At 47.1% G+C, this 25,864-nt stretch overlaps 1 protein-coding gene, 1 long non-coding RNA gene and 1 other non-coding gene across 3 annotated transcripts; 2 read left to right on the top strand and 1 right to left on the bottom strand.

Moving 5' to 3' along the window:
* Nucleotides 1-114: 114 nt before the first annotated feature.
* On the top strand, nucleotides 115-3,106 carry LOC106570267 (uncharacterized). Its single transcript, XR_001320636.2, has 9 exons — nucleotides 115-194; nucleotides 809-860; nucleotides 1,132-1,190; nucleotides 1,403-1,473; nucleotides 1,632-1,689; nucleotides 1,889-1,942; nucleotides 2,214-2,290; nucleotides 2,438-2,491; nucleotides 2,669-3,106. It is a non-coding gene; the product is annotated as an uncharacterized lncRNA (long non-coding RNA).
* Nucleotides 905-1,040, top strand: LOC123726934 (small nucleolar RNA SNORA16B/SNORA16A family). The gene has a single exon (XR_006759042.1). It is a non-coding gene; the product is annotated as a small nucleolar RNA SNORA16B/SNORA16A family (small nucleolar RNA).
* An 819-nt stretch (nucleotides 3,107-3,925) lies between the features above and the next one.
* LOC106570266 (CTP synthase 1) lies at nucleotides 3,926-18,754 on the bottom strand. Its single transcript, XM_014142398.2, has 17 exons — nucleotides 18,513-18,754; nucleotides 17,432-17,620; nucleotides 13,470-13,640; nucleotides 13,010-13,110; nucleotides 12,644-12,844; nucleotides 12,424-12,504; nucleotides 12,019-12,170; nucleotides 7,988-8,120; nucleotides 7,445-7,533; nucleotides 7,047-7,141; nucleotides 5,618-5,724; nucleotides 5,439-5,535; nucleotides 5,300-5,355; nucleotides 5,101-5,197; nucleotides 4,816-4,960; nucleotides 4,461-4,556; nucleotides 3,926-4,224 (listed from the first exon to the last, which is right to left on the bottom strand). Exons 2-16 carry the CDS (start codon nucleotides 17,595-17,597, stop codon nucleotides 4,481-4,483), a joined length of 1,767 nt encoding a protein of 588 aa, XP_013997873.1. The 5' UTR covers nucleotides 17,598-17,620; nucleotides 18,513-18,754; the 3' UTR covers nucleotides 3,926-4,224; nucleotides 4,461-4,480.
* Between the last annotated feature and the right edge of the window lie 7,110 nt (nucleotides 18,755-25,864).

Here is a 25,864-nt window from a genome sequence, read left to right on the forward strand (position 1 = left end):
CATGCATTAGCTATCTAATTTATGCCACATGAAATAGCTTAGATAGCGGTCTATCGTTGAGGGGGAACCTCATATCCCATCATACATCTCGTCCATGTGACATATGTGGACCAATCGCCAGATTGTCCCACACTATATAAAGCAACCGACGACGCCTTTTCAATCTCTTCAGTTCAAGCTAAGTAGCAGCAATGGTAAGCCACACTCGAACGAATCATCACTCGGCGTGTCTGTTTATATTTAAGTGAAGGTTGTTTTATTTGCTAGTATCACATGTTTTGAGTGAAGCGCGTAGCTACGTGAATGTTAGAAAACTGTTTATTTTGCCACCGGTACCTAGCTAGGCTAACTAGCTAACTTCCGGCGGGACCTGCACTTTCTTGTGACCTAGTTGGTTATATGGCTAGCTGGTTGGTTAAGTTGGCAACTATGTATTTGTCAACCTTGTGGTAAAGCTTATGTTAATCGTGAAGTTGTGCTGTTTCAATCAAATCCTTACCTACTCGTGCGAGAAGTTTTATTGTTAGCTGACTATTCCAGTTTCCACGTGGCACTGCTGCACGCGGCCCTTAACGATGCAGAGTCTTCACTTTTCCGGCTGAATCTTTCAGAGGCAGAAATATTTGACCGGCGGCCTCTAAGTTGTACATTATCAGTAACTTTTTGTGGGTGGAATATTGACTTTATTTTAGTTATGCTGGCTGTAATGTTCCATTTTGTACAGCCAGCGGTGTAGGCTTACGTTAACGGTAGGCTTAACGTTACTGTACCAAACAATTTAAAACATTTTGGATTTTATTTTTTATAGGTAGACCTCAAGTCATACGATCATCCCAACCAATCTGGCAAATGCAGCACAGGTGAGCTTCATCACATAGCTGGAATCTGTTCATCTAGTCTATACACAGGCACCTATCGAAGCCGTTCCTGCTCATTTGTAGCAGACTCGGTCAACAGGATGCCAAAAACATTACTTTCACCGACGGTCGCTGTGCAGTTCGACAATAACTGACACCGCAACATTAAGGGGAAGGACATTCCATGTAGAATTGTTCCTAGAAAATGTTAGTGTGTTGGTCACGATGGATTAAGATGAGACTTCTAACTGGATTGCTTCCCTTTGCTCTACAGGTCAGTTATCTTCTGAGCAAACCCTAGACGTGGATGATGAACAAATGGATATGCAGAAGGTACATTCTCAGAATGATTTCAAGATTCACCCATTGACCCTCAGTCTGGCTGTGACACACTTGCCCTCACTTAGAGGAATGCCTCTATGCTGAGAACTTATTACTCGTCTGAGCCCAGATTTGGTGTTGACTAAACTCAAGTTAATGTAAATGATGTATGATTTAGCCTAAACCATTTTTACCTGATTGTAATTTTGTAATGCTCTCTACAGGATTAAAATGTCAGTCTACGGGGGATTCATAGGCTGAGATGAGAATGAAGTAGTGGACATTCTGATTGGAGGTAAATCAGAAGACTTTCAAAATGACTTTGGTGTGACTCTTGCCCCTCACTTAAGAGTACCTCTGAGAGCTTATAGTACTTGTCTGAGCAAGACTGATTTGTATGTAATTTGCTGTAATATGGTTTTTTTACCTTACCTATTTGCCAATGCTCTTCAGGTGTACAACCTCTGAACAGACCAGTGGGATTGAGAATTAACCACTTGACATTCTAAAGGTAATTCAATGTTCCCCTTTCATTCTGGCTGTGACGACACACTTGCTCTCACGGAGTGACTCGATAATGAGAACGCCTTAGTACTAACTTGTGAGCCTGTCTATTGACCGTGATGGGTTTTGCTATAAACATCCACACTGCTTTGTCAGACTTGAGCCAAGCTTGAATGTCCATCTAACATCACTTTGTTTCTCATCAGTTCTTGTGCCTATTGGAGGTGTGATGACCATATCAGCTTGGGATTGAATGGCTGGTAAGCCTTGTGTTCAATGTTGTCTGGTCCCCATGGCAGCATGCTATCCTAAGGACCCGGGCTTTGTCTGTAGCCTCTGGTTCTCCAAGTGTATGCCAGATAAATGGGCAGTCTTTGACTGTCCTGGCCTCTCTGTGCCTGAGTTGGTCACTCTACTGTCATACAGATTAAATTGTGACTTTGAGCTCTAATGTTGCCTAGTCTCACTAAATCCTGCTGTTAAATGGCTACTGAAACTTGTGCACTGAGTTTCTCACATGTCTTTCTGCAGGTATGGAGGTACAGGTTTGCCTCCACACTGCATTGAAATGCACCAATCCAGGTTCTGATGGGTATGGCTGTCCATAGGTATGTACTGAATATTGTAGTTTTCTGGATATTCTTTGGAGGGCATGGTGTTTTGATCAATGATACATCTTATGACTCGTGTGGCTGTCGGACCTGGATTAAAGCCAGTCCTTGGAAGTAACATATTTATCAAACTTTAATTTGCAGTTCTTGCAACTGGCTCTCTGGGTGATGTGACCAGCACTATTCCATGGTTTTAAGGTATGTCTAAATGATGCTTTGCCTTTTTGTAGGTCCTGGTGTCTTCTGATAAATGATTGAAACCTTTTAAAAATGTGACTGTTGGATGAAACATGCAGATATGGGACTGAGATCACAATGTCTATATATGATACGTTGTTTTAGCCACTAAAACAATACTTTCCTTTTCATTCTCAGGTCTTGGTACACCAACCAAGGTGGATGAGGCCCCTATTCTGTACACAGGTGTTTCTCTGGCTTGTCACTTATTGCCTATTGGTTGCATCAGGACATTCTTAGGAGACCTCTTACAGCATTGTGTAGTCATTGGTTGACCAACTGTTCAATTGTGTGGGACTTTGTCTATACCTGCAAATGTCCTACATTTCATCAAATCTTATTAGATTCCAGTTTAACTTGGACCAAGAGGACAGTTGACAAATTACAAGTAAGGGCCATATACTGAATCTATGGTCATTATGTCAAACTTGAGGTGCTCATGTGAGTTTTTGGACTGGCAAAACTAACAGTAAGCTGTCATTCAGGGCAGAGCCCCACACTTTCAGTGAGATATTTTGCCACTAATACATGTCATCAGTTTGTTTTAAAACAATGTAAATAAAGCTACAAACATGGTCTTTGTTCTTGAGTAAGGAAGTGCTAAAATGCAGGTGTTTCAGCCTAGCGCAGTGCTTTCTGCGGCGGGCCAGGCCAACAAAGTTGTACCGTGATTGGCTCAGTGTTCTGTCATGGACACTCAAATTCTAGCTCCTTGGCTGCTGCCATGGAGTTACATAGATGTCCAAGATCATTGGCCACAGTGATATGTAGCTTTCACTGGACTGACCATGTCACAACATTTAAAAAGCTGGCAATCTACTGGCAAATCCTTTTTGATGTTTGCCATAGGCCATTAAATATTACAAGTTGTAAATTCATTTGTGTTTGGACAGACAATGGCTAACCAAGCATTGCAGTGTAGTTTAAAAATAAACCCCACATTGGCTAAATCTGAGTTCAAGACAACGGCAAATGTCTTGAGCTTTAGTCCAACTGAATTGGGAACTCAAGCCCATATTACTAGCTTGGTGTCACCCTTTCATAGGGGTTGGTTGTAACACTACCGACACATGTAATGAGTATTACACCCAAATGAGCAGGTATGTAAAGGAGGATCATTTTGCTCTTCATTTCAGTAAACCAGTCTGGATTGGACTGAGGCAACGTCACATGCAATCTTCACTGACAAAAGGGTTCAACATCCATTGTACTACCAGTAATATTAATGTAACACTATCACATCAATATAAGCAGGTTGCAAGTTCTTAATTCAATGAAACCAAAAGACCCAGTCCCCCTGAATACTGCTGTTACACAAGTACGCATAATACAATCAATTGGTTTGGTTTTCTTACAGTCCTGTATGTTTGTCACTAAAATGCATACAATTCTACCTTGAGGTTATCAAGGGATTTTATTCTGGATAAATAAAGGTTGAAGAAACAGCAGTCACTTCCTTCTCACACCAAGACTGCACATAAATGAAAGTCACGTACTCAATGTTCTATGATTGTCAAAGAGTTCCATTTCATGATCGTTGTCACGAGCATATAGAAAAATACTAAACAATCCCTTTCAGTTCACGGAGGTAAGGAAAAATGTCTTCAACAAAAAAGCCATTCCATCCCTTGACTTGTGATGATCCTCCACTAAAACATTGCAAAATGTTTCAGCTCTTCATTGTTTCTTTCCCCCTGCAAGAAAGGAAACGTTTGTGTGGGCAGATAAATGGTTCCAACAAATATGGTAGTAACTAGCTACATGGTTCCAGCCAAATATAGCCTTGATTAAGTTAAGTAGCCTGGAAACCGTACTGATATGCTCCATTTCACAATCAGTTTGGATTCCAGGCTCGGGGAAAAAAAACATGTCAAAGAATAAAATGGTGCCGGATGAGTGATTGCAGAGTGTTTGTAGTGTTGTGGCCTACCTTGTGTTCCGCAGTCACATTCATTCCTGTGAGATGGAGCACTCCGCTATTTCGGAGTCTGGGGTGCTGCTACCGCTCCGATCACTGTACGTGTCCCTACGGAAATGGGATTCATATACTTACACCAACCTCTTCAACACAATATTTTGGTATTAGAACGGCATACAGTTGCTATAAAATGTCTTACGTTTCACAGCACAATATTAAATTGAGGCGGTTCTTGTAACTATGGCTGTCCATTGCCAGCATGGCTGCAGTCTTTCTACAGCCCTACTGCTACATTTAACACAGGCTTACGACTCATTGATACTTGTATGGAATCATACTGATTTCTAAGGGAATGTTCGGTGGTTACCGTGGAGACAGACGGCAGCCCTTGTGCAGGTAGCTCTGTAGTTTCCCGGCTGATGCCAGCAGGAGGCCAAAGTAGGGAGGCGATGGTTTGATGGGGCGAGAGGTGAACTCAGGATGATACTGCACCCCTACGAAATATGGATGATCTGGAAATCCAGCAGAAAAGGAGACGGTGCTGTAGTTCATGTGAGGTCTGGGTAAAAAGGCATGAGCAAACCTGACCAACAACCACAGAGCTAATCTTTTGTCCACCCATACACATGATGCCTGACTCTCTCGCTCTTACCGTCTAGCTCGATGACTTCCATTCGCTCTCCTTCTACGTCTTGACCCACAAAGTGAAAGCCTTTCCCCTCAAAGTGCTCCTTCAACTCTGGGTTCACCTGAGACAGGAATAGGAAACACAAGTTAAGCACACTGAACCACACCACTATTGACATGTAGAGAGGGGATATACATAGAGAGAAAGTGAACCTCTGACAAACCTCAAAGCGATGTCTGTGTCTCTCATCCACATACTCAACATCTCCGTAAAGTCTTCCTGCAATGAAACAACTATAAGCTCAGAGCAGGTATATGGTGTGATTATGACGGTGACTTTACTCTCAAAGTTCAGTCTCTTACTTAGAATACTGTTGGTGGTCTTGAAAATGGTCCGTCTCTTTCCCAGCCTCATGGTCCCGCCCATTTGCCCAGGATTGTGTTCTGGCATGTCAATCACCTAGAACGAAGCAATAAAGGAATATATTTGTTGGCCTTTACGACCAGTAAAGGGGAAGAGATCTTATGAAAGGGGAACCTACCACAGGATGCTTTGATTCAGGATCAAACTCTGTTGAGTTGGCGTCTTCCCATCCTAGCATGTTCCTGGCAAACTCACACACAGCCAGCTGCATCCCTAGACACACACCTGCAAACACATACCAGTCAGGTTAACACAGCACATACACTAAAGTATGTGGACACTCATTCAAATTTGTGGATTTGGCTATTTCAGCAACACTAGTTGCTGACAGGTATATAAAATTAAGCACACAGTCATGCAATCTCCATAGACACACATTGGCAGTAGAATGGCGTTACTGAAGAGCTCAGTGACTTTCAATGTGAAATCGTCATAGGATGCCACCTTTTCAGTCATTTTGGCAAATTTCGGCCCTGCTAGAGCTGCCCCAATCAATTGTAAGTGCTGTTATTGTGAAGTGGAAACGTCTAGGAGCAACAACGGCTCAGCCACAAAGTGGTAGGCCACACAAGCTCACAGAACGTGACCACCGAGTGCTGAAGCGCGTAAAAATATTCTGTCCTCGGTTGCAACACTCCCTACCGAGTTCCAAACTGCCTCTGGAAGCAACGTCAGCACAATAACTGTTCGTTGGGAGCTTCATGAAATGGGTTTCCATGGCCGAGCAGCCGCACACAAGCCTAAGATCATCATGCGCAATGCCAAGTGTCGGCGAGAGTGGTGTAAAGCTCGCCGCCGTTGGACTTTGGAGCAGTGGAAATGCGTTCTCTGGAGTGATGAATAACGCTTCACCATCTGGCAGTCCAACGGACAAGTCCAGTTTGGCGGATGCCAGAAGAACGCTATATGCCCCAATGTGTGTTGCCAACTGTAAAGTTTGGTGGAGTATAAATAATGGTCTGGGGCTGTTTTTCACGGTTCGGGATAGGCCCCTTAGTTACAGAGAAGGGAAATCTTAAAGCTACATCCTACAATGACATTCTAGACGATTCTGTGCTTCCAACTTTGTGCCAACAGTTTGGGGAAGGTCCTTTCCTGTTTCAGCATGACAATACCCCCGTGCGAGGTCCATACAGAAATGGTTTGGAATAACTTGACTGGCCTGTACAGCGCCCTGACCTCCACCCCATCGAACACCTTTGGGATGAATTGGAACGCCAACTTCGAGCCAGACCTAATCACCCAACATCAGTGCCAGACCTTACAAATGCTCTTGTGGCTGAATGGAAGAAAGTCGCCGCAGCATTGTTCCAACATCTAGTGGAAAGCCTTCCCAGAAGAGTGGAGGCTGTTATAGCAGCAAAGGGGGACCAACTCCATAATGCCCATGATTTTGGAATGAGATGTTTGACGAGCCGGTGTCCACATACTTTTGGCCATGTAGTGCACATGAAGGATTATAGGAATAGAAAGCTTTAATGTTTTCCTTGCTGTAAAGATTATTGCATCATCATGACTGCCTGCCACTGATACAGCCCATTCGGTACCTAGGAAGGGTTTCTTCTGTTTGCGTGCCCAGTTGATAGCCTGAATCTTCCCTTCTGTCCCTCTGACTCCAAACCCTCCAGGTACCAGGATGCCACTGTGGAGAGAAACACCATAATGAACATATAGACTCACTATACTGACCCCCTTCACTACCAATACAACAGAGTCCAACTGATCCCCTGTGATGCCATAACTCAGTGTTTCACAAAACTCTTCTTGTACCTAGCCACTTCTACTTACTTGATGTATTTAAATTCAAGCATACCTGATTCAACTGGATAAATCAGGTGTGCTGGTACTGGACTACCGTAGGTAAAATAAGTAGAACTGGCTGGGGGTACAACAAGCGAATTGGAAAACAATGCCATAGCAGGTGCCTGGACTCTACCATACTCACTCAGCACTGCAGAGTTTTTGCCACGCCTCGTGGTACTTCACAGGCTCCTCCGTCAGTGTGTTTGGCTCCAGGTCTGCTGAGTCAATATACTGAGAGAGAGAGAAATGTGGGGAGAGAGAGAGAGAAGTGGGAGAAGTGACAAGGGGTTGCTATTTTAGGCGTCTCAAGACACATGATAGGACATATCTTATCCTAGTTATGACATGACTGCACAAACAAATAGACTTCAACATGCATTCACACTGTATTGCAGCAATCTTCTATCTCCAAAATAAAACCTATTCCTGAGGTCATCCAAGCCAGAGGAACAGTATAATTTAGCCTTGCTGTATAAGAAACAAAATAGAAAACCTGTGCACGGCAGTGCATCTTCAAGGTGCTTGTGGTTCTACGGCTGGTTTCCCCAGACACAGATTAAGTGTAATCTTGGACTAGAATGCATTTTCTACATTGAAGATGTTTCTTAGTCCAGGACTAGTCTTATTATATGTCCAGGAAACTGGCCTGCAGTGCCTTCCAAGTGTGTAGTTTGTGCGTGTTTACCTTGATCTCCAGTTTGTGGCTGATGGCTAGAGCCGAGTGTTCTAGAGCTTTGATGACTGACGCGTAGGAGTCTGTGAACTTGGTGTATTTCCCCACCAGGGCTATAGAACACTGCTCTAGGAGCCTGTCTGACCTGTGATTCAAACACACATCATAGGCAAGGTTATATCCCGCTTCAAAACAACTGGGAACACAGAAATCTCCGACTTCAGGGCACTCAAGACAACAGCGTACTCAGGGGGGAAAAAACTAGCTCCGCCTGGGGAAAGTTGTTTTGAACGGTCATCCAACATCTTTCTAGGGCTCCGACCTGAAGATCACTGATGTCATGATTTGACCTTGTTTCTTTCTTCGAGTACCCAGTTGTCTTGAAAGCACCAATAATCTGAATAAAGGTCATTCCATGGTGCTGCAATAGAACAGGTGAATAGGCACAGTATCCAAACAGCATCATTACATACAGTATCTCTGTATTTCTCACCCAGGCATGTTCTTTATCAAGGGTTCAAATCAAATGTTATTTGTCACATACACATGGTTAGCAGATGTTAATGCGAGTGTAGCGAAACGCTTGTGCTTCTAGTTCTGACAGTGCAGTAATATCTAACAAGTAATCTAACAATTTCCCAACAACTACCAAATACACAAATCTAAAAGCGGTGAATGAGAATATGTACATATAAATATATGGATGAGCGATGGCCGAGCGGCATAGGCAAGGTGCAATAGATGGTATAAAATACAGTATATACATATGAGTAATGTAAGATATGTAAACATTATTTAAAGTGGCATTGTTTAAAGTGACTAGTGATCCATTTATTAAGTGGCCAGTGATTGGGTCTCCATGTAGGCAGCAGCCTCTGAGTTAGTGACTGCTGTTTAGCAGTCTGATGGCCTTAAGATAGAAGCTGTTTTTCAGTCTCGGGCCCAGCTTGATGCACCTGTACTGACCTCGCCTTCTGGATGGTAGCAGTGTGAACAGGCAATGGCTCGGGTGGTTGTTGTCCTTGATGATCTTTTTGGCCTTCCTGTGACATCGGGTGCTGTAGGTGTCATAGAGGGCAGGTAGTTTACCCCCGGTGAAGCGTTATGCAGAACTCACCACCCTCTGGAGAGCCTTGCGGATGAGGGCGGTGCGGTTGAGGGCGGTGCAGTTGCCATATCAGGCTGTGATATAGCCCAACAGGATGCTCTCGATTGTGCATCTGTAAAAGTTTGTCAGGGTTTTAGGTGACAAGCCAAATTTCTGCACCTCCTGAGGTTGAAGGGGCGCTGTTGCACCTTCTTCACCACAGTCTGTGTGGGTGGACCATCTCAGTTTGTCTGTGATGTATGCGCTGAGGAACTTAAACTTTCCACCGCTGTCCCTTCGATGTGGATAGGGGGGTGCTCCCTCTGCTGTTTCCTGAAGTCTACGATCATCTCCTTTGTTTTTTTGACGTTAAGTGAGAGGTTGTTTTCCTGACACCCCACTCCGAGTGCCCTCACCTCCTCCCTGTAGGCTGTCTCGTCGTTGTTGGTAATCAAGCCCACTACTGTTGTGTCATCTGCAAACTTGATGATTGAGTTGGGGGCGTGCATGGCCACGTAGTAGTGGGTGAACAGGGAGAACAGGAGGGGGCTGAGCACACAACCTTGTGGGGCCCCAGTGTTGAGGGTCAGCGAAGTGGAGATGTTGTTTCCTACCTGACCACCTGGGGGCGGCCCATCAAAGTCCAGGACCCAATTGCACAGGGCGGGGTTGAGACCCAGGGCTTCCAGCTTGATGAGCTTGGAGGGTACTATGGTGTTGAATGCTGAGCTGTAGTCAATGAACAGCATTCTTACATTAGGTATTCCTCTTGTCCAGATGGGATAGGGCAGTGTGATGGCGATTGCGTCGTCTGTGGACCTGTTGGGGCGGTATGCAAACTGAAGTGGGTCTAGGGTGGCAGGTAGAGTGGAGGTGATATGGTCCTTGACTAGTCTCTCAAAGCACTACATGATGACAGAAGTGAGCGATAACTGAACTAAATGACTACCGTCCGGTATCTTTTCCTTCTTGGGTACAGGAACAATGGTGGCCATCTTGAAGCATGTGGAGACAGCAGACTGGGATAGGGAGCGATTGAATATGTCCGTAAACACACCAGCGCATGCTCTGAGGACGTGCCTAGGTATGCCGTCTGGGCCAGCAGCCTTGTGAGGGTCGACACGTTTAAATGTTTTACTCACGGAGGGGGGGAGGGGGCGCACGGAGTCCTTGTTAGTGGGGCGCGATGGTGACACTGTATTATCCTCAAAGCGGGCAAAGAAGGTGTTTATTTTGAATGGTAGCGTGACATCGGTGTCCGTGACGTGGCTGGTTTTCTTTTTGTAGTCTGATTTCCTGTAGACCCTGCCACATATGTCTCGTGTCTGAGCCATTGAATTGCGACTCCACTTTGTCTCTGTACCAACATTTCGCTTGTTTGATTGCCATGCGGAGGGAATAACTACACTGTTTATATTCAGCCATATTCCCAGACCTCTTTCCATGGTTAAAAGCGATGGTTCGCGCTTTCAGTTTTGCGCGAATGCCGCCATCCATCCACGGTTTCTGGTTAGGGTAGGTTTTAATGGTCAAAGTGGGTCCAACATCTCCAATGCACTTCCTTATAAATTCACTCACCAAGTCAGCGTATAGATCGATGTGGTTATCTGAGGCTGACTGGAACATATTCCGAGTGGTCAGACCAGCGTTGAATGGTGCTAGTCACTGGTACATCCTGTTTGAGTTTCTTCCTATAAGACGGTAGGAGCAAGATGGCGTCAAGGTCGGATTTTCCGAAGGGAGGGCGGGGTAGGTATTTGTATGCATTGCGGAAGTTAGAGTAGCAGTGATTGAGTGCATTACACCCACGCGTTGTGCAATCAATATGCTGATAGAATTTAGGTAGCCTTGTTCTCAAATTTGCTTTGTTAAAATCCACAGCTACAATAAATGCAGCCTCAGGATATATGGTTTCCTGTTTACATAGAGTCCAGTGAAGTTCCTTGAGGGCCGTCTTGGTGTCTGCTTGAGGGGGAATGTACACAGCTGTGACGATAACTGATGAGAATTCTCTTGGGAGGTAATATAACCGGCATTTGATTGTAAGGAATTCTAAGTCGGGTGAGCAGAAGGACTTGAGTTCCTGTATGTTGTTATGATTACAACATGAGTCGTTAATCATGAAGCATACACCTCCGTCCTTCCTCTTCCCAGAGAGGAGTTTATCTCTGTCGGTGCGATGCATGGAGAAGCCCGGTGGCTGAACCGATTCCGACAACATATCCTGAGAAAGCCATGTTTCCGTGAAACTGAGAATGTTACAATCTCTGATGTCTCTCTGGAAGGCAACCCTTGCTCGAATTTTATCTACCTTGTTGAGAGACTGGACATTGGCAAGTAGTATACTCGGGGGCGGTGGGCGATGTGCACGTCTACGGAGCCTGACCAGGAGGCCGACCCGTCTGCCCTTCTGTGGCGCCGTTCATTTGGGATCGCTTCTGGGATTAGGTCCATTGTCCTGGGTGGTGGTCCAAACAGAGGATCCGCTTCGGGAAAGTCGTATTTCTGGTCGTAATGTTGGTAAGTTGAAATCGCTCTGATATCCAATAGTTCATCCTGGCTGTATGTAATAATACTTGAGATTTCCTGGGGTAACAATTTAAGAAATAATACATAAAAAAACAATACTGCATAGTTTCCTAAGGACTCGAAGCGCAGTGACCATCTCTGTCTGCGCCATCTGGTTCAAACTCAAATGTGGTGGGTCTAAATCAGGGCTGTTCAAATCTGGTCCTGGAGGGTCGAAACATCTGGTTTTTTTTCTACCTGGTAGTTAATTGCCCTCACCTGGTGTCCCAGCTCTGAATTAGTCCCTTATTCGAAGGACCGGCATTGAACAGCCCTGGGCCCGGTTTCCCAAAAGCATCTTAAGGCCAAGTTCATCATTAGAACCATTGAGCTCAATGGGTCTAAATAATTCAGTGCTACCAGTCCCAGAGACTGCCTGCCTGCACACCTGTCAGACATCTCCTTCCACTTGGTAAGCATCTTCCTGGGGCGTGTCTCTATAGGAAGGTCTAGTCTCTGACAGAAGTAGCCTACCACCCCCTGGTCCTCCAGTAGCAAAGGCACTCTGTAGATGGACGACACGTCTGCCACGCAGATCACCTGGGGGAGGAGAGGAGAAAAGAGCATACACTCAGGCACCACTAGATGTTTCACTGGATCTTCCTCCATTCATCTCTCCTCGCATCCTTCTCAAAAACACAGATGGAAAAGTCAATGGGGAGGAACCTTGGATATTTTCCTCCAATACGGTTGGGAAGGAGGCGAGGAGATAGGATGTGAGGAATCGCTGGGAAGACTTATTGAGCCAGTGTCGCGTTTCATCCTAGTGTGTGGCTGTAGGATCAGGTCTTACTTGTTCAGGTTCTACGTGACAGAACATGGAGATCTTCTCTTTGACAGAGTTCTCCAGGGGAGTGGAGCAGCGACACATGATCTGGAGGGAATTGACAACACAATTAGCTAACAGGCAATCCTTAAACACTAAATCTATAAAATGGACAGAAACGTGGTTATGACTGTCATACCTTGCCACACTTAAGAGATGGTAGAAACTTGGTCAAATTTAAACTCACCAGATCAGGAGACAGGCCAAGTCCCCTAAGCTCTCTGACACTGTTCTGAGTGGGCTTGGTCTTCTGCTCTCCTGTGGCACTGGGCTGTGGGACCAGGCTGACGTGGATGTTACAGAAGTTCTCCCTCTTCACCTTAAACTGGAACTGCCTGAAGGCTTCGATGAAAGGCATGCTCTCGATGTCTCCCACGGTGCCTCCTAGCTGCACACATTTGGAGACATACCGGGAAACACAATTACACAGGAATACAACTAGTAACATCCCAGCCTGAAATGACTCAAGTACATATGCCACACTAATATCAAACCAAGAAAGGGTATCAGGAAGTCATTGATCTACCCGTTTATCATAATCATAATATTTTACCTCGATGACACAGATCTGAGGCTCCACACCGTCATCGTCAACAGGTACTCTGGCCTGACGCATCACCCACTCCTGAATGGCATCAGTGATGTGGGGCACCACTGCAAAGGACACACCAAACAGGGACAGTTAGTCTGGAGATGCATAGAAAATTACACAAGAGAACTTGATATATCATATCCTTCCTCTTTGGTTCCTCGTAGGATATGGGACGGAGGTCAGAACTGCCATGCTAGAAAATCTCAATCAAATTCACCTCAACTATTCAACCAAGATCTGAACTCCCATATGCCCAGTCTCTCTCCCATCATGACTTGGTTTTACCCTGTACAGTCTTTCCCAGGTAGTCTCCTCTCCTTGTTGATGACAGACTGGTAGATCTTCCTCTAACCCCTGGTTATACTGTTTCTCCCCCAGTCGTCCCAGCCCTTATTCCACACCGTCTTATAGGTAGTCTTACCCTGTACGGTCTTTCCCAGGTAGTCTCCTCTCCTCTCCTTGTTGATGACAGACTGGTAGATCTTGCCGGTGGTCAGGTTGTTGTCTTTGGTCAGTCTGATGTCCAGGAACCTCTCGTAGTTCCCCAGGTCCAGATCCACCTCACCCCCATCGTCCAGCACAAACACCTCCCCTGTAGAGAGACCAGAGGAACGGGGTTAAAACCCCTCACCTGTAGAGAGACCAGAGGAACGGGGTTAAAACCCCTCACCTGGAGAGAGACCAGAGGAACGGGGTTAAAACCCCTCACCTGGAGAGAGACCAGAGGAACGGGGTTAAAACCCCTCACCTGGAGAGAGACCAGAGGAACGGGGTGGAAACCCCTCACCTGGAGAGAGACCAGAGGAACGGTGTTAAAACCCCACACCTGGAGAGAGACCAGAGAAACGGGGTTAAAACCCCTCACCTGTAGAGAGACTAGAGGAACAGGTTTAAAACTCTCTCACCTGTAGAGAGACTAGAGGAACGGGGTTAAAACCCCTCACCTGTAGAGAGACTAGAGGAACAGGTTTAAAACTCTCTCACCTGTAGAAAGACTAGAGGAACAGGTTTAAAACTCTCTCACCTGTAGAGAGACCAGAGGAACGGGGTTAAAACCCCACACCTGGAGAGAGACCAGAGGAACGGGGTTAAAACCCCTCACCTGTAGAGAGACCAGAGGAACGGGGTTAAAACCCCACACCTGGAGAGAGACCAGAGAAACGGGGTTAAAACCCCTCACCTGTAGAGAGACTAGAGGAACAGGTTTAAAACTCTCTCACCTGTAGAGAGACTAGAGGAACGGGGTTAAAACCCCTCACCTGTAGAGAGACTAGAGGAACAGGTTTAAAACTCTCTCACCTGTAGAAAGACTAGAGGAACAGGTTTAAAACTCTCTCACCTGTAGAGAGACCAGAGGAACGGGGTTAAAACCCCACACCTGGAGAGAGACCAGAGGAACGGGGTTAAAACCCCTCACCTGTAGAGAGACCAGAGGAACGGGGTTAAAACCCCACACCTGGAGAGAGACCAGAGAAACGGGGTTAAAACCCCTCACCTGTAGAGAGACTAGAGGAACAGGTTTAAAACTCTCTCACCTGTAGAGAGACTAGAGGAACAGGTTTAAAACTCTCTCACCTGTAGAGAGACTAGAGGAACGGGGTTAAAACCCCTCACCTGTAGAGAGACTAGAGGAACAGGTTTAAAACTCTCTCACCTGTAGAGAGACTAGAGGAACGGGGTTAAAACCCCTCACCTGTAGAGAGACTAGAGGAACAGGTTTAAAACTCTCTCACCTGTAGAAAGACTAGAGGAACAGGTTTTAAACTCTCTCACCTGTAGAGAGACTAGAGGAACGGGGTTAAAACCCCTCACCTGTAGAGAGACTAGAGGAACAGGTTTAAAACTCTCTCACCTGTAGAAAGACTAGAGGAACAGGTTTAAAACTCTCTCACCTGTAGAGAGACCAGAGGAACGGGGTTAAAACCCCACACCTGGAGAGAGACCAGAGGAACGGGGTTAAAACCCCTCACCTGTAGAGAGACCAGAGGAACGGGGTTAAAACCCCACACCTGGAGAGAGACCAGAGAAACGGGGTTAAAACCCCTCACCTGTAGAAAGACTAGAGGAACAGGTTTAAAACTCTCTCACCTGTAGAGAGACTAGAGGAACGGGGTTAAAACCCCTCACCTGTAGAGAGACCAGAGGAACGGGGTTAAAACCCCTCACCTGTAGAGAGACCAGAGGAACGGGGTTAAAACCCCTCACCTGTAGAGAGACTAGAGGAACGGGGTTAAAACCCCTCACCTGTAGAGAGACCAGAGGAACAGGTTTAAAACTCTCTCACCTGTAGAGAGACTAGAGGAACAGGTTTAAAACCCCTCACCTGTAGAAAGACTAGAGGAACAGGTTTAAAACTCTCTCACCTGTAGAGAGACCAGAGGAACAGGTTTAAAACTCCTCACATTAAAGAAGTAGAGTGGCATGGTTAAAACCCAACACACAAACACCTGATTCTGCAAATTGTATTTGATGTTCATGTCTCCATCTGTATGGATGTTGATCTGAACTCAGCAAAAAAAGAAACGTCCCTTTTTCAGGACCCTGTCTTTCAAAGATAATTCGTAAAAACCCATTAACTTCACAGATCTTCAGTGTAAAGGGTTTAAACACTGTTTCCCATGCTTGTTCAATGAACCATAAACAATTAATGAACATGCATCTGTGGAACAGTCATTAAGACACTAACAGCTTAGACGGTAGGCAATTAAGGTCACAGTTATGAAAACTTAGGACACTAAAGAGGCCTTTCTACTGACTCTGAAAAACACCAAAAGAAAGATGCCCAGGGTCCCTGCTCATCTGCGTGAACATGCCTTAGGCATGCTGCAAGGAGGCATGAGGACTGCAGATGTGGCCAGGGCAATAAATTGCAATGTCCGTACTGTGAGACGCCTAAGACAGCGCTACAGGGAGACAGGACGGACAGCTGATCGTCCTCGCAGTAGCAGACCACGTGTAACAACACCTGCACAGGATCGGTACATCTGAACATGACACCTGCAGGACAGGTACAGGATGGCAACAACAACTGCCCAAGTTACACCATGAAAGCACAATCCCTCCATCAGTGCTCAGACTGCCTGCAATAGGCTGAGAGAGGCTGGACTGAGGGCTTGTAGGCCTGTTCTAAGGCAGGTCCTCACCAGACATCACCGGCAACAACGTCGCCGGACCAGACAGAACTGGCAAAAAGTGCTCTTCACTGACGAGTCGCAGTTTTGTCTCACCAGGGGTGATGGTCGGATTCGCATTTATCATTGAAGGAATGAGCGTTACACCGAGGTCTGTACTCTGGAGCGGGATCGATTTGGAGGTGGAGGGTCCGTCATGGTCTGGGGCGGTGTGTCACAGCATCATTGGACTGAGCTTATTGTCATTGCAGGCAATCTCAATGCTGTGTGTTACAGGGAAGACATCCTCCTCCCTCATGTGGTACCCTTCCTGCAGGCTCATCCTGACATGACCCTCCAGCCTGAAAATGCCACCAGCCACACTGCTCGTTCTGTGCGTGATTTCCTGCAAGACAGGAAATGTCAGTGTTCTGCCATGGCCAGCGAAGAGCCCGGATCTCAATTCCATTGAGCACGTCTGGGACCTGTTGGATCGGAGGGTGAGGGCTAGGGCCATTCCCCCCAGAAATGTCCGGGAACTTGCAGGTGCCTTGGTGGAAGAGTTGGGTAACATCTTACAGCAAGAACTGGCAAATCTGGTGCAGTCTATGAGGAAGAGATGCACTGCAGTACTTAATGCAGCTGGTGGCCACACCAGATACTGACTGTTACTTTTGATTTTGACCTCCCCTTTGTTCAGGGACACATTATTCCATTTCTGTTAGTCACATGTCTGTGGAACTTGTTCAGTTTATGTCTCAGTTGTTGAATCTTGTTATGTTCATACAAATATTTACACATGTTAAGTTTGCTGAAAATAAACACAGGGGACAGTGAGAGGATGTTTTTTGTTGTTGTTGCTGAGTTTAGATTATTGCTGTTGCTGTTCACCCACAACACCAAGATTAATCCCTAGTAACAGTTATTGCATGGCAATAACGTTATATGATTCTGACTACTGTGCTTGAGCAGAGTCATTCCATAACAAACTAAGAATAGCACTTGGGAGGCCTCATGGCATATAATACCTTTGACAGTGTAGTTTTCAACCTATTTTAGTTAGTTAGCATTTTCTTATGTTTCATGATCCTGGACTTACTGTTGAGAAGCACTGGTGTAGATCTTGTATTAGATAAAACTATTTTGTGAACAAAGTTACACCGCATACACAACACAGATGTCATAAACTGATGGGATACAGAACATAGAAATAGAATGACATTGTCATAGAATTCATTCTATTTCTATGATACAGAACATTTCCTGGACTCACCGTGCTCATACGGAGAGAAGGTCCCAGCGTCTATGTTGATGTAGGGGTCGATCTTGATGGCAGTGACGCGCAGACCACATGACTTGAGGATGGTTCCCACGCTGGAGGCGATGATCCCCTTCCCGATGCCAGAGATGACGCCACCAGTGACCAGGATGTACTTCATTGTGGCACTGGGTAGGAGTAGGGCTGTGGCGGTCATGAAATTTTATCAGCCGGTTATTGTCACGCAAAAGACTGGCGCTCTCACAGTAACTGACCATTAATGAACATAAACATGTTTAGAATCTCCAGGCCTTCCGTGCATACAAGCCACTGATGCTCGCCTTTCAAAAGAACAGAATAGGAGTTGGCTTACTGTATGTTATCTGGCTATGTGCCATGCCGTTGACTGTAGGCTTGTTCAGTTAGCAGACAAGATATGTTTATAAGTCCCGTGGCATTATTTTATATTATATGATTTTATAGTAAGAAGAATATAATTGAACTTAGCTGAATAAAATAGAAAGGACATTTTTCGCATTCCGGAGCAAGTGCGCATAATGAAGTGGCTATGTTGAGTGTAAAAGTAATCATTTGAAACAGGTCCTCCGGTACCGGGTAGAGAAGGCGCGCGCATCTGAGGAATCACCTTACTTTTTCGCTCACTTTAAAATAAAAAAAATATATATATATATATATTAATCTAGCTACTTTCAGTAAATGAAACAACGTAGCGTTATAACTGTTTTGAACGTTGAAAAACATCACCAGTTGTAACACGAGTTACCTAGAGGTCTTGCAACATATAAAGCCACGTTAGCTAGTTACTGGGCAGTTAGCTTTAATAGCTAGTCATCTAGCTATCCTATACCATTAACAATGGCTGTGAGCCACACTAGCTGGCCTGCGATCTAAACTGAATCATAGGCCAGTGCACGAACTGATGTACCACGCGCCCAAACCTACGTCCGATCACAGTGCGAGAAATATATAAAATACTGACTCCAAGGACACCATCACATGTCAACTGAGCTAGCAAGGTAACAGTAGGCTACATCAGGGCTGCAGTTATGTTCACAAAGCATGTTTTTCAACTCACCAAAAATAAATGGTGCACTGCGGTCAAACGGTAAGTCTTCGAACTAGATTTTAAATTGTCAATGTGTAGAACATTCAATTTTTCCTTAAAATCTCGAAAAAAAAAGTAATTGATGTAGAATGTTGCTAGCTACCATCCATCCACTCCAACACGTGTTGATTGGCCAATCTAATACTACTACCAGAGCCGTACAGAAAAGACAAACGGGTAGGGGTGGTCTAGGACACCAAGATTGCATACGATCTGCGCATGCACCACGCTGGAAACGTAAATATTCTTCTTCTTCATGTGGCAGACGAGACGCTGTGTTGCGTATTGCTGCCTTTCGCAGGTCGGAGTGCGGATTGCCCATTTTGATCACCCCCCCCCCCAAAAAAAGGGAAAAGAGGAATGGGAACATCTTAAATTCCACCCCCATCTAACCCTGCACCTAAGCAATATCCCCCAAACCCACCACCCCTACCCCACTACTTTGGCCCTAAATAATCCTAAACCAGGCTGTCATCCTGGGGGGAATGGAACCCCTCCTCTCAAAACTTTCTGTAGATCTTCTGCACTAAAATCTCACAACCAAATATTTCTCTGCTGCTGCAACTACCACATCTATCTTCTGTGATTTCCGCTCCATCAATGCAGTGCAGTTGATCACCATGGCTGTAAATGGAAGAAATCTAACCTTACTAAAATTCATCCTCTCTGGCTTTCTCTCTTCAGGCCTAGTCAATGGGAGCCTCCCAGTCGACTCACCCTTGGGCTATCCTCTACTCTCTTCACTGCCTCACCATAGGAAACTTTCTGCCCCACAAACACTGGCTCAACCGATCTCTCTCACAGGCCCCTTTGGATCTCGAGATGCATGGGCCCCTCACAGTTCTCTATACCAGCTGTACACTCCCTCTGACTATGCCCTCCTGGCCACTTCTCACATTGTGGGATCTCCCTTCTGCAATACTGCTGTGTCCGAATCCTTGGCCCCTAAAGCACCGAAATGGGTTCGGAACATAGGCTGTCACAGAGTAGTAGCAAATATAACCTAACCTGACCTTATCAGGAAGATGCACTGTGTTCAAAGATCAACAAGACAGACAGGGCATTCTCAGTCTTGCCATTGCCACCGGTTCTACATCTCACCAAACGGCGGGCGTCACAAACACTAGGAATATTCCTTTTCATTTGATACAAGTCTACACTCAATACTACCCCACTGATCACACCTTTTACCGGCACCCTGCTCAGGAGAGCAAAGCAGAGCGTAGATTGAGCCCCAAGCCACGTGACTTGAAGAGCCAGCTTCCTCTGGGAGGCGGAAACACAAAATGTCCTTTACCGAGCCCGACACAAAGTATGGGTTTGCCAAAAAGCTGTAATCCACTATTTCCAAAAATCGCACTCTAACCGGTCCTAAATCATCTCTGGTAGGATTCTCAGGGCACATGTTGGATGTCTCCACTACACCTGTCACCACAGGTATGCACACTTCATCCTGGACTGGCTCAATCTCAGAGCGCTCATCACTGCCGTCTGACTCTATTTCTCAAGAGAGCATGAAGACCTAGAAGTCATATTAGTTGGTTTGTAATCAGGAGATGTAGGTATGTACACCTCGAACAAAGGTGTATACTCAGGAGACGAATCTCTGATCTTACCACCACCATTCATACGCGTTCGCGTCATCGCACTTCCTCCACCGACACTTCTGTCCACTCCCTCCTGTCATCGGTGGACAATGTAAATATTGTATCCATTTGTCTTTTTCAGAGTGAAAGCTCTATCAATATGTCAACTGCTATTGCCATTTTTCTGTTATGTCTACAATTTCTAAAATAATTGCATGATAGTGAGTGAAATAGACAAATGATTTCAAGACAAACCAGCATACGCCGACCAGTCCACATAATGGTTGTGTCTTCAGCTGATGATGAGTGGGGCAACCGGTAGGTGGCAGTATTGCTCCATCTAAAATCCTTGCTAGTTGCTTTGACAGGCTGTACATGTCAGCAAAAGGCAATAAATAAATTAGGAAACAATACACTTTGTATTTAATCCATATACATATTTGGAAAAGCATATTATATGTTCTGCAGTGGAGGGAGTACAGTAGCGGTGCAATTCCTCTTCACTTTTCCCCTGGCACCTAGGCCTTTTTCCCCTGGCACCTAGGCCTTTTTCCCCTGGCACCTAGGCCTTTTTCCCCTGGCACCTAGGCCTTTTTTCCCCTGGCACCTAGGCCTTTTTTCCCCTGGCACCTAGGCCTTTTCCCCCTGGCACCTAGGCCTTTTCCCCTGGCACCTAGGCCTTTTCCCCTGGCACCTAGGCCTTTTTCCCCTGGCACCTAGGCCTTTTTCCCCTGGCACCTAGGCCTTTTCCCCTGGCACCTAGGCCTTTTTCCCCTGGCACCTAGGCCTTTTTCCCCTGGCACCTAGGCCTTTTTCCCCCCTGGCACCTAGGCCTTTTTCCCCCCTGGCACCTAGGCCTTTTTCCCCTGGCACCTAGGCCTTTTTCCCCTGGCACCTAGGCCTTTTTCCCCCCTGGCACCTAGGCCTTTTTCCCCTGGCACCTAGGCCTTTTCCCCCTGGCACCTAGGCCTTTTCCCCTGGCACCTAGGCCTTTTTCCCCTGGCACCTAGGCCTTTTTCCCCCTGGCACCTAGGCCTTTTTCCCCCCTGGCACCTAGGCCTTTTTCCCCTGGCACCTAGGCCTTTTTCCCCTGGCACCTAGGCCTTTTTCCCCCTGGCACCTAGGCCTTTTTCCCCTGGCACCTAGGCCTTTTTCCCCCCTGGCACCTAGGCCTTTTTCCCCTGGCACCTAGGCCTTTTTCCCCTGGCACCTAGGCCTTTTTCCCCCCTGGCACCTAGGCCTTTTTCCCCCTGGCACCTAGGCCTTTTTTCCCCCCTGGCACCTAGGCCTTTTTCCCCTGGCACCTAGGCCTTTTTTCCCCCTGGCACCTAGGCCTTTTTCCCCTGGCACCTAGGCCTTTTTCCCCCCCTGGCACCTAGGCCTTTTCCCCCTGGCACCTAGGCCTTTTTCCCCCTGGCACCTAGGCCTTTTTCCCCCTGGCACCTAGGCCTTTTTCCCCCCTGGCACCTAGGCCTTTTTCCCCCTGGCACCTAGGCCTTTTTCCCCCTGGCACCTAGGCCTTTTCCCCTGGCACCTAGGCCTTTTTTCCCCCCTGGCACCTAGGCCTTTTTCCCCTGGCACCTAGGCCTTTTTCCCCCCCCTGGCACCTAGGCCTTTCCCCCTGGCACCTAGGCCTTTTTTCCCCTGGCACCTAGGCCTTTTTCCCCTGGCACCTAGGCCTTTTTCCCCCCTGGCACCTAGGCCTTTTTCCCCTGGCACCTAGGCCTTTTCCCCCTGGCACCTAGGCCTTTTTCCCCTGGCACCTAGGCCTTTTTTTCCCCCTGGCACCTAGGCCTTTTTTCCCCTGGCACCTAGGCCTTTTTCCCCTGGCACCTAGGCCTTTTTCCCCCCTGGCACCTAGGCTTTTCCCCCCTGGCACCTAGGCCTTTTTCCCCTGGCACCTAGGCCTTTTTCCCCTGGCACCTAGGCCTTTTTTCCCCCCTGGCACCTAGGCCTTTTTTCCCCCTGGCACCTAGGCCTTTTTTCCCCCTGGCACCTAGGCCTTTTTACCCTGGCACCTAGGCCTTTTTCCCCTGGCACCTAGGCCTTTTTTCCCCCTGGCACCTAGGCCTTTTTACCCTGGCACCTAGGCCTTTTTACCCTGGCACCTAGGCCTTTTCCCCCTGGCACCTAGGCCTTTTTTCCCCCCTGGCACCTAGGCCTTTTTCCCCTGGCACCTAGGCCTTTTTTCCCCCTGGCACCTAGGCCTTTTTCCCCTGGCACCTAGGCCTTTTTCCCCCCCTGGCACCTAGGCCTTTTTTCCCCCCTGGCACCTAGGCCTTTTTTCCCCCTGGCACCTAGGCCTTTTCCCCCTGGCACCTAGGCCTTTTTCCCCTGGCACCTAGGCCTTTTCCCCCTGGCACCTAGGCTTTTTCTCCCTGGCACCTAGGCTTTTTCTCCCTGGCACCTAGTCCTTTCCCCTGGCACCTAGGCCTTTTCCACTGGCACCTAGGCTTTTTCTCCCTGGCACCTAGTCCTTTCCCCTGGCACCTAGGCCTTTTCTACTGGCACCTAGGCCTTAATAATTCTGTTTACATAAAAACACTATCACATCCACCTTCAAACTCATCTGTTCTATCTGGGGAGGTATGTTAGCTGTTATGTTGATGTTGACATGTGCCCTGTGCTTCCAAGCATGCAGGCAGTTTATCAGGGTACAGCACAAGCAGTACACTGACGCTTACTTCCTTGTTCACAAGTCAGCTAGTATCATTGTCATGTGCAGTAAACACAGTGTGTGTGTTTGTTTTGCAACACAAAGTTAGAGGGAGGTCAGATGTAGAAACCAGTTTTCCTCTGTGGGGCTGACACACCCGCTTACGTAAACACACACACACACACACACACACACACACACACACACACACACACACACACACACACACACACACACACTCTCAAAAAGCACATGTTTAAGGGTGAGTTTCAGTGTAGTAAGGCCACCCTCTTATGTAGGCAGGACAGTGGGGTGTGTGAATGTTAATGGCAGGGCAGAGGGTAGTGTGTGTGTGAATGTTAGTGTTCAGGACAGAGGTGTGTGTGTGAATATTAGTGTGCAGGACAGAGGGGTGTGTGTGTGTGTGTGTGTGTGTGTGTGTGTGTGTGTGTGTGTGTGTGTGTGTGTGTGTGTGTGTGTGTGTGTGTGTGTGTGTGTGTGTGTGTGTGTGTGTGTGTGTGTGTGTGTGTGTGTGTGTGTGTGAATATTAGTGTGCAGGACAGAGGGGTGTGTGTGTGTGTGTGTGTGCAGGACAGAGGGGTGTGTGTGTGTAGCATGAGCTCCTTCTGACGTATGGTAATTCATAGGAGCACAACACTCACATGATGTCCTCCACTCCAACACACTGGCTCCGTGTGTGTGTGCGTCAGACAATGTTTGTGTTCTGTATCCAGTTTTGTGTGATGTGAGAACGGCAGTAGGCTGTTATTCAGGTGAGCAGGGTTATGTTCAATATTCCATAGGCCACACAGTAGGAAAAATGTAGCAACAGACAATGAAAAGATGTGTTCAGGTAATACCTTCCCGTTTCAGAACGTTTTTGTGGATAAACAAGACCCTGGTAATTGAGTATTGGAGATTGGAGTCACTGACTGACAGCTGGACCAGAGAGGATGACAACCACAGCACTTCCTAGGGCTAACTGATTGCTTTAGTCCGGAAACAGTCATACCACCCTAGTGAATATTATCATCAGGCCGCTGTCTCAGGGACGTAACGCTTAATGAATCCATTTTAATTCATATCTGACCATGGCGATGATCTCGTTAAACTCCCACAGTAGGACTGCCTGATTGGCTGCCTGCCTCCTCCACAAGCCATTTCCTCTGGTTAGAAATGGAAAGGTTCCAGAGCAGCCGATGAAGCACATGGTGCGCTAGGCCTTGTGTGATTAAAGAAAAGAACAGGGTTTTATCCCTTTCTCAATCTTTTTGATGAAAACCTCCCTTCCTGATCTGTGAGACTGGAGGCTGGGAGGTGTAGGTAATAACATAGGGGATGGGAACAGAGAGTAATAACTTTGGGTCAGGCTGGGTTGTAATTAAGGTAAGAGTCAGACCTAACGAAGGTCCTTTAATGGTGGTATGGATTACCTTGACATGCTATTCACTGAGCCTACCACTGACCAGGCTGATGGGATGAGTATGTATGTGATGCTGGATGGGTAGTGAGGACTGGGTGCACTCTCTCTTTCCGTCTCTCCTTCCATCTCTCTTTCACTTTCTAATCCAAAGCTATCTCCCTAGGGTCCCGAGTCAGAGGACGGCCACACGTGCGTGCGTGTGTGTGTGTGGGGCTGTCCTCCACCCACTTTGACTTTTATTTAGTTTCATTATTCTGAGAGGATGACATTCGACCAGGGGGTTTGTACATGGTGAGATATCACACTGTCATATTGGAGCATCACACACACACACACACACACACACACACACACACACACACACACACACACACACACACACACACACACACACACACACACACACACACACACACACACGACAGACACACAAACAAGCACACAGCCAAACCCCTGTTTCCCACTCTCCCATCCATCGGCTAATTACATTTAGCCCCCTGCTCCACAGTGACTGTTGGAACAGCTGGGCTTGGTGGTTCCTGGAGAACAGATACCACGAACCATGAATCAAACTACTGCTGCTGCCACGGATAGAGAGAGGGGGGGGACAAGGACACAGTGATAGCATATAAAGCCTCACCCCCCACAGATCCCATTCATATCTATATCACAGGCTGAAGAGAGGGAGAGAGGAAGGCCAGCATATGACGGTTTCATTTTCCTGGCCCATCAGAACAGCATGATGCAGCTGCTGGGTGTCTTCCTGGCCCATCAGAACAGCATGATGCAGCTGCTGGGTGTCTTCCTGGCCCAACAGAACAACATGATGCAGCTGGTTGGGTGTCTTCCTGGCCCAACAGAACAACATGATGCAGCTGGTTGTGTGTCTTCCTGGCCCAACAGAACAACATGATGCAGCTGGTTGGGTGTCTTCCTGGCCCAACAGAACAACATGATGCAGCTGCTGGGTGTCTTCCTGGCCCAACAGAACAACATGATGCAGCTGGTTGTGTGTCTTCCTGGCCCAACAGAACAACATGATGCAGCTGCTGGGTGTCTTCCTGGCCCAACAGAACAACATGATGCAGCTGGTTGGGTGTCTTCCTGGCCCAACAGAACAACATGATGCAGCTGCTGGGTGTCTTCCTGGCCCAACAGAACAACATGATGCAGCTGGTTGGGTGTCTTCCTGGCCCATCAGAACAACATGATGCAGCTGGTTGGGTGTCTTCCTGGCCCAACAGAACAACATGATGCAGCTGGTTGGGTGTCTTCCTGGCCCAACAGAACAACATGATGCAGCTGCTGGGTGTCTTCCTGGCCCAACAAAACAATATGATGCAGCTGGTTGGGTATCTTCCTGGCCCAACAGAACAACATGATGCAGCTGGTTGGGTGTCTTCCTGGCCCAACAGAACAACATGATGCAGCTGCTGGGTGTCTTCCTGGCCCAACAGAACAACATGATGCAGCTGGTTGGGTGTCTTCCTGGCCCAACAGAACAACATGATGCAGCTGGTTGGGTGTCTTCCTGGCCCAACAGAACAACATGATGCAGCTGGTTGGGTGTCTTCCTGGCCCAACAGAACAACATGATGCAGCTGGTTGGGTGTCTTCCTGGCCCAACAGAACAACATGATGCAGCTGGTTGTGTGTC

Source organism: Salmo salar, chromosome ssa14 (genome assembly GCF_905237065.1).
Source record: "Salmo salar chromosome ssa14, Ssal_v3.1, whole genome shotgun sequence".
In the NCBI taxonomy this organism is placed as follows: domain Eukaryota; kingdom Metazoa; phylum Chordata; class Actinopteri; order Salmoniformes; family Salmonidae; genus Salmo; species Salmo salar.

Excerpts from the sequence above, each read along its gene's own strand:
- LOC106570266 (XM_014142398.2), bottom strand. The coding sequence starts at position 17,597 with ATGAAGTACATCCTGGTCACTGGTGGCGTCATCTCTGGCATCGGGAAG. Across the intron at positions 5,536-5,617 it reads CTGAATCAAAGCATCCTGTG|GTGATTGACATGCCAGAACA; the intron begins GTAGGTTCCCCT and ends GCTTCGTTCTAG. Across the intron at positions 4,961-5,100 it reads GGAAGTCATCGAGCTAGACG|ATCATCCATATTTCGTAGGG; the intron begins GTAAGAGCGAGA and ends CTGGATTTCCAG.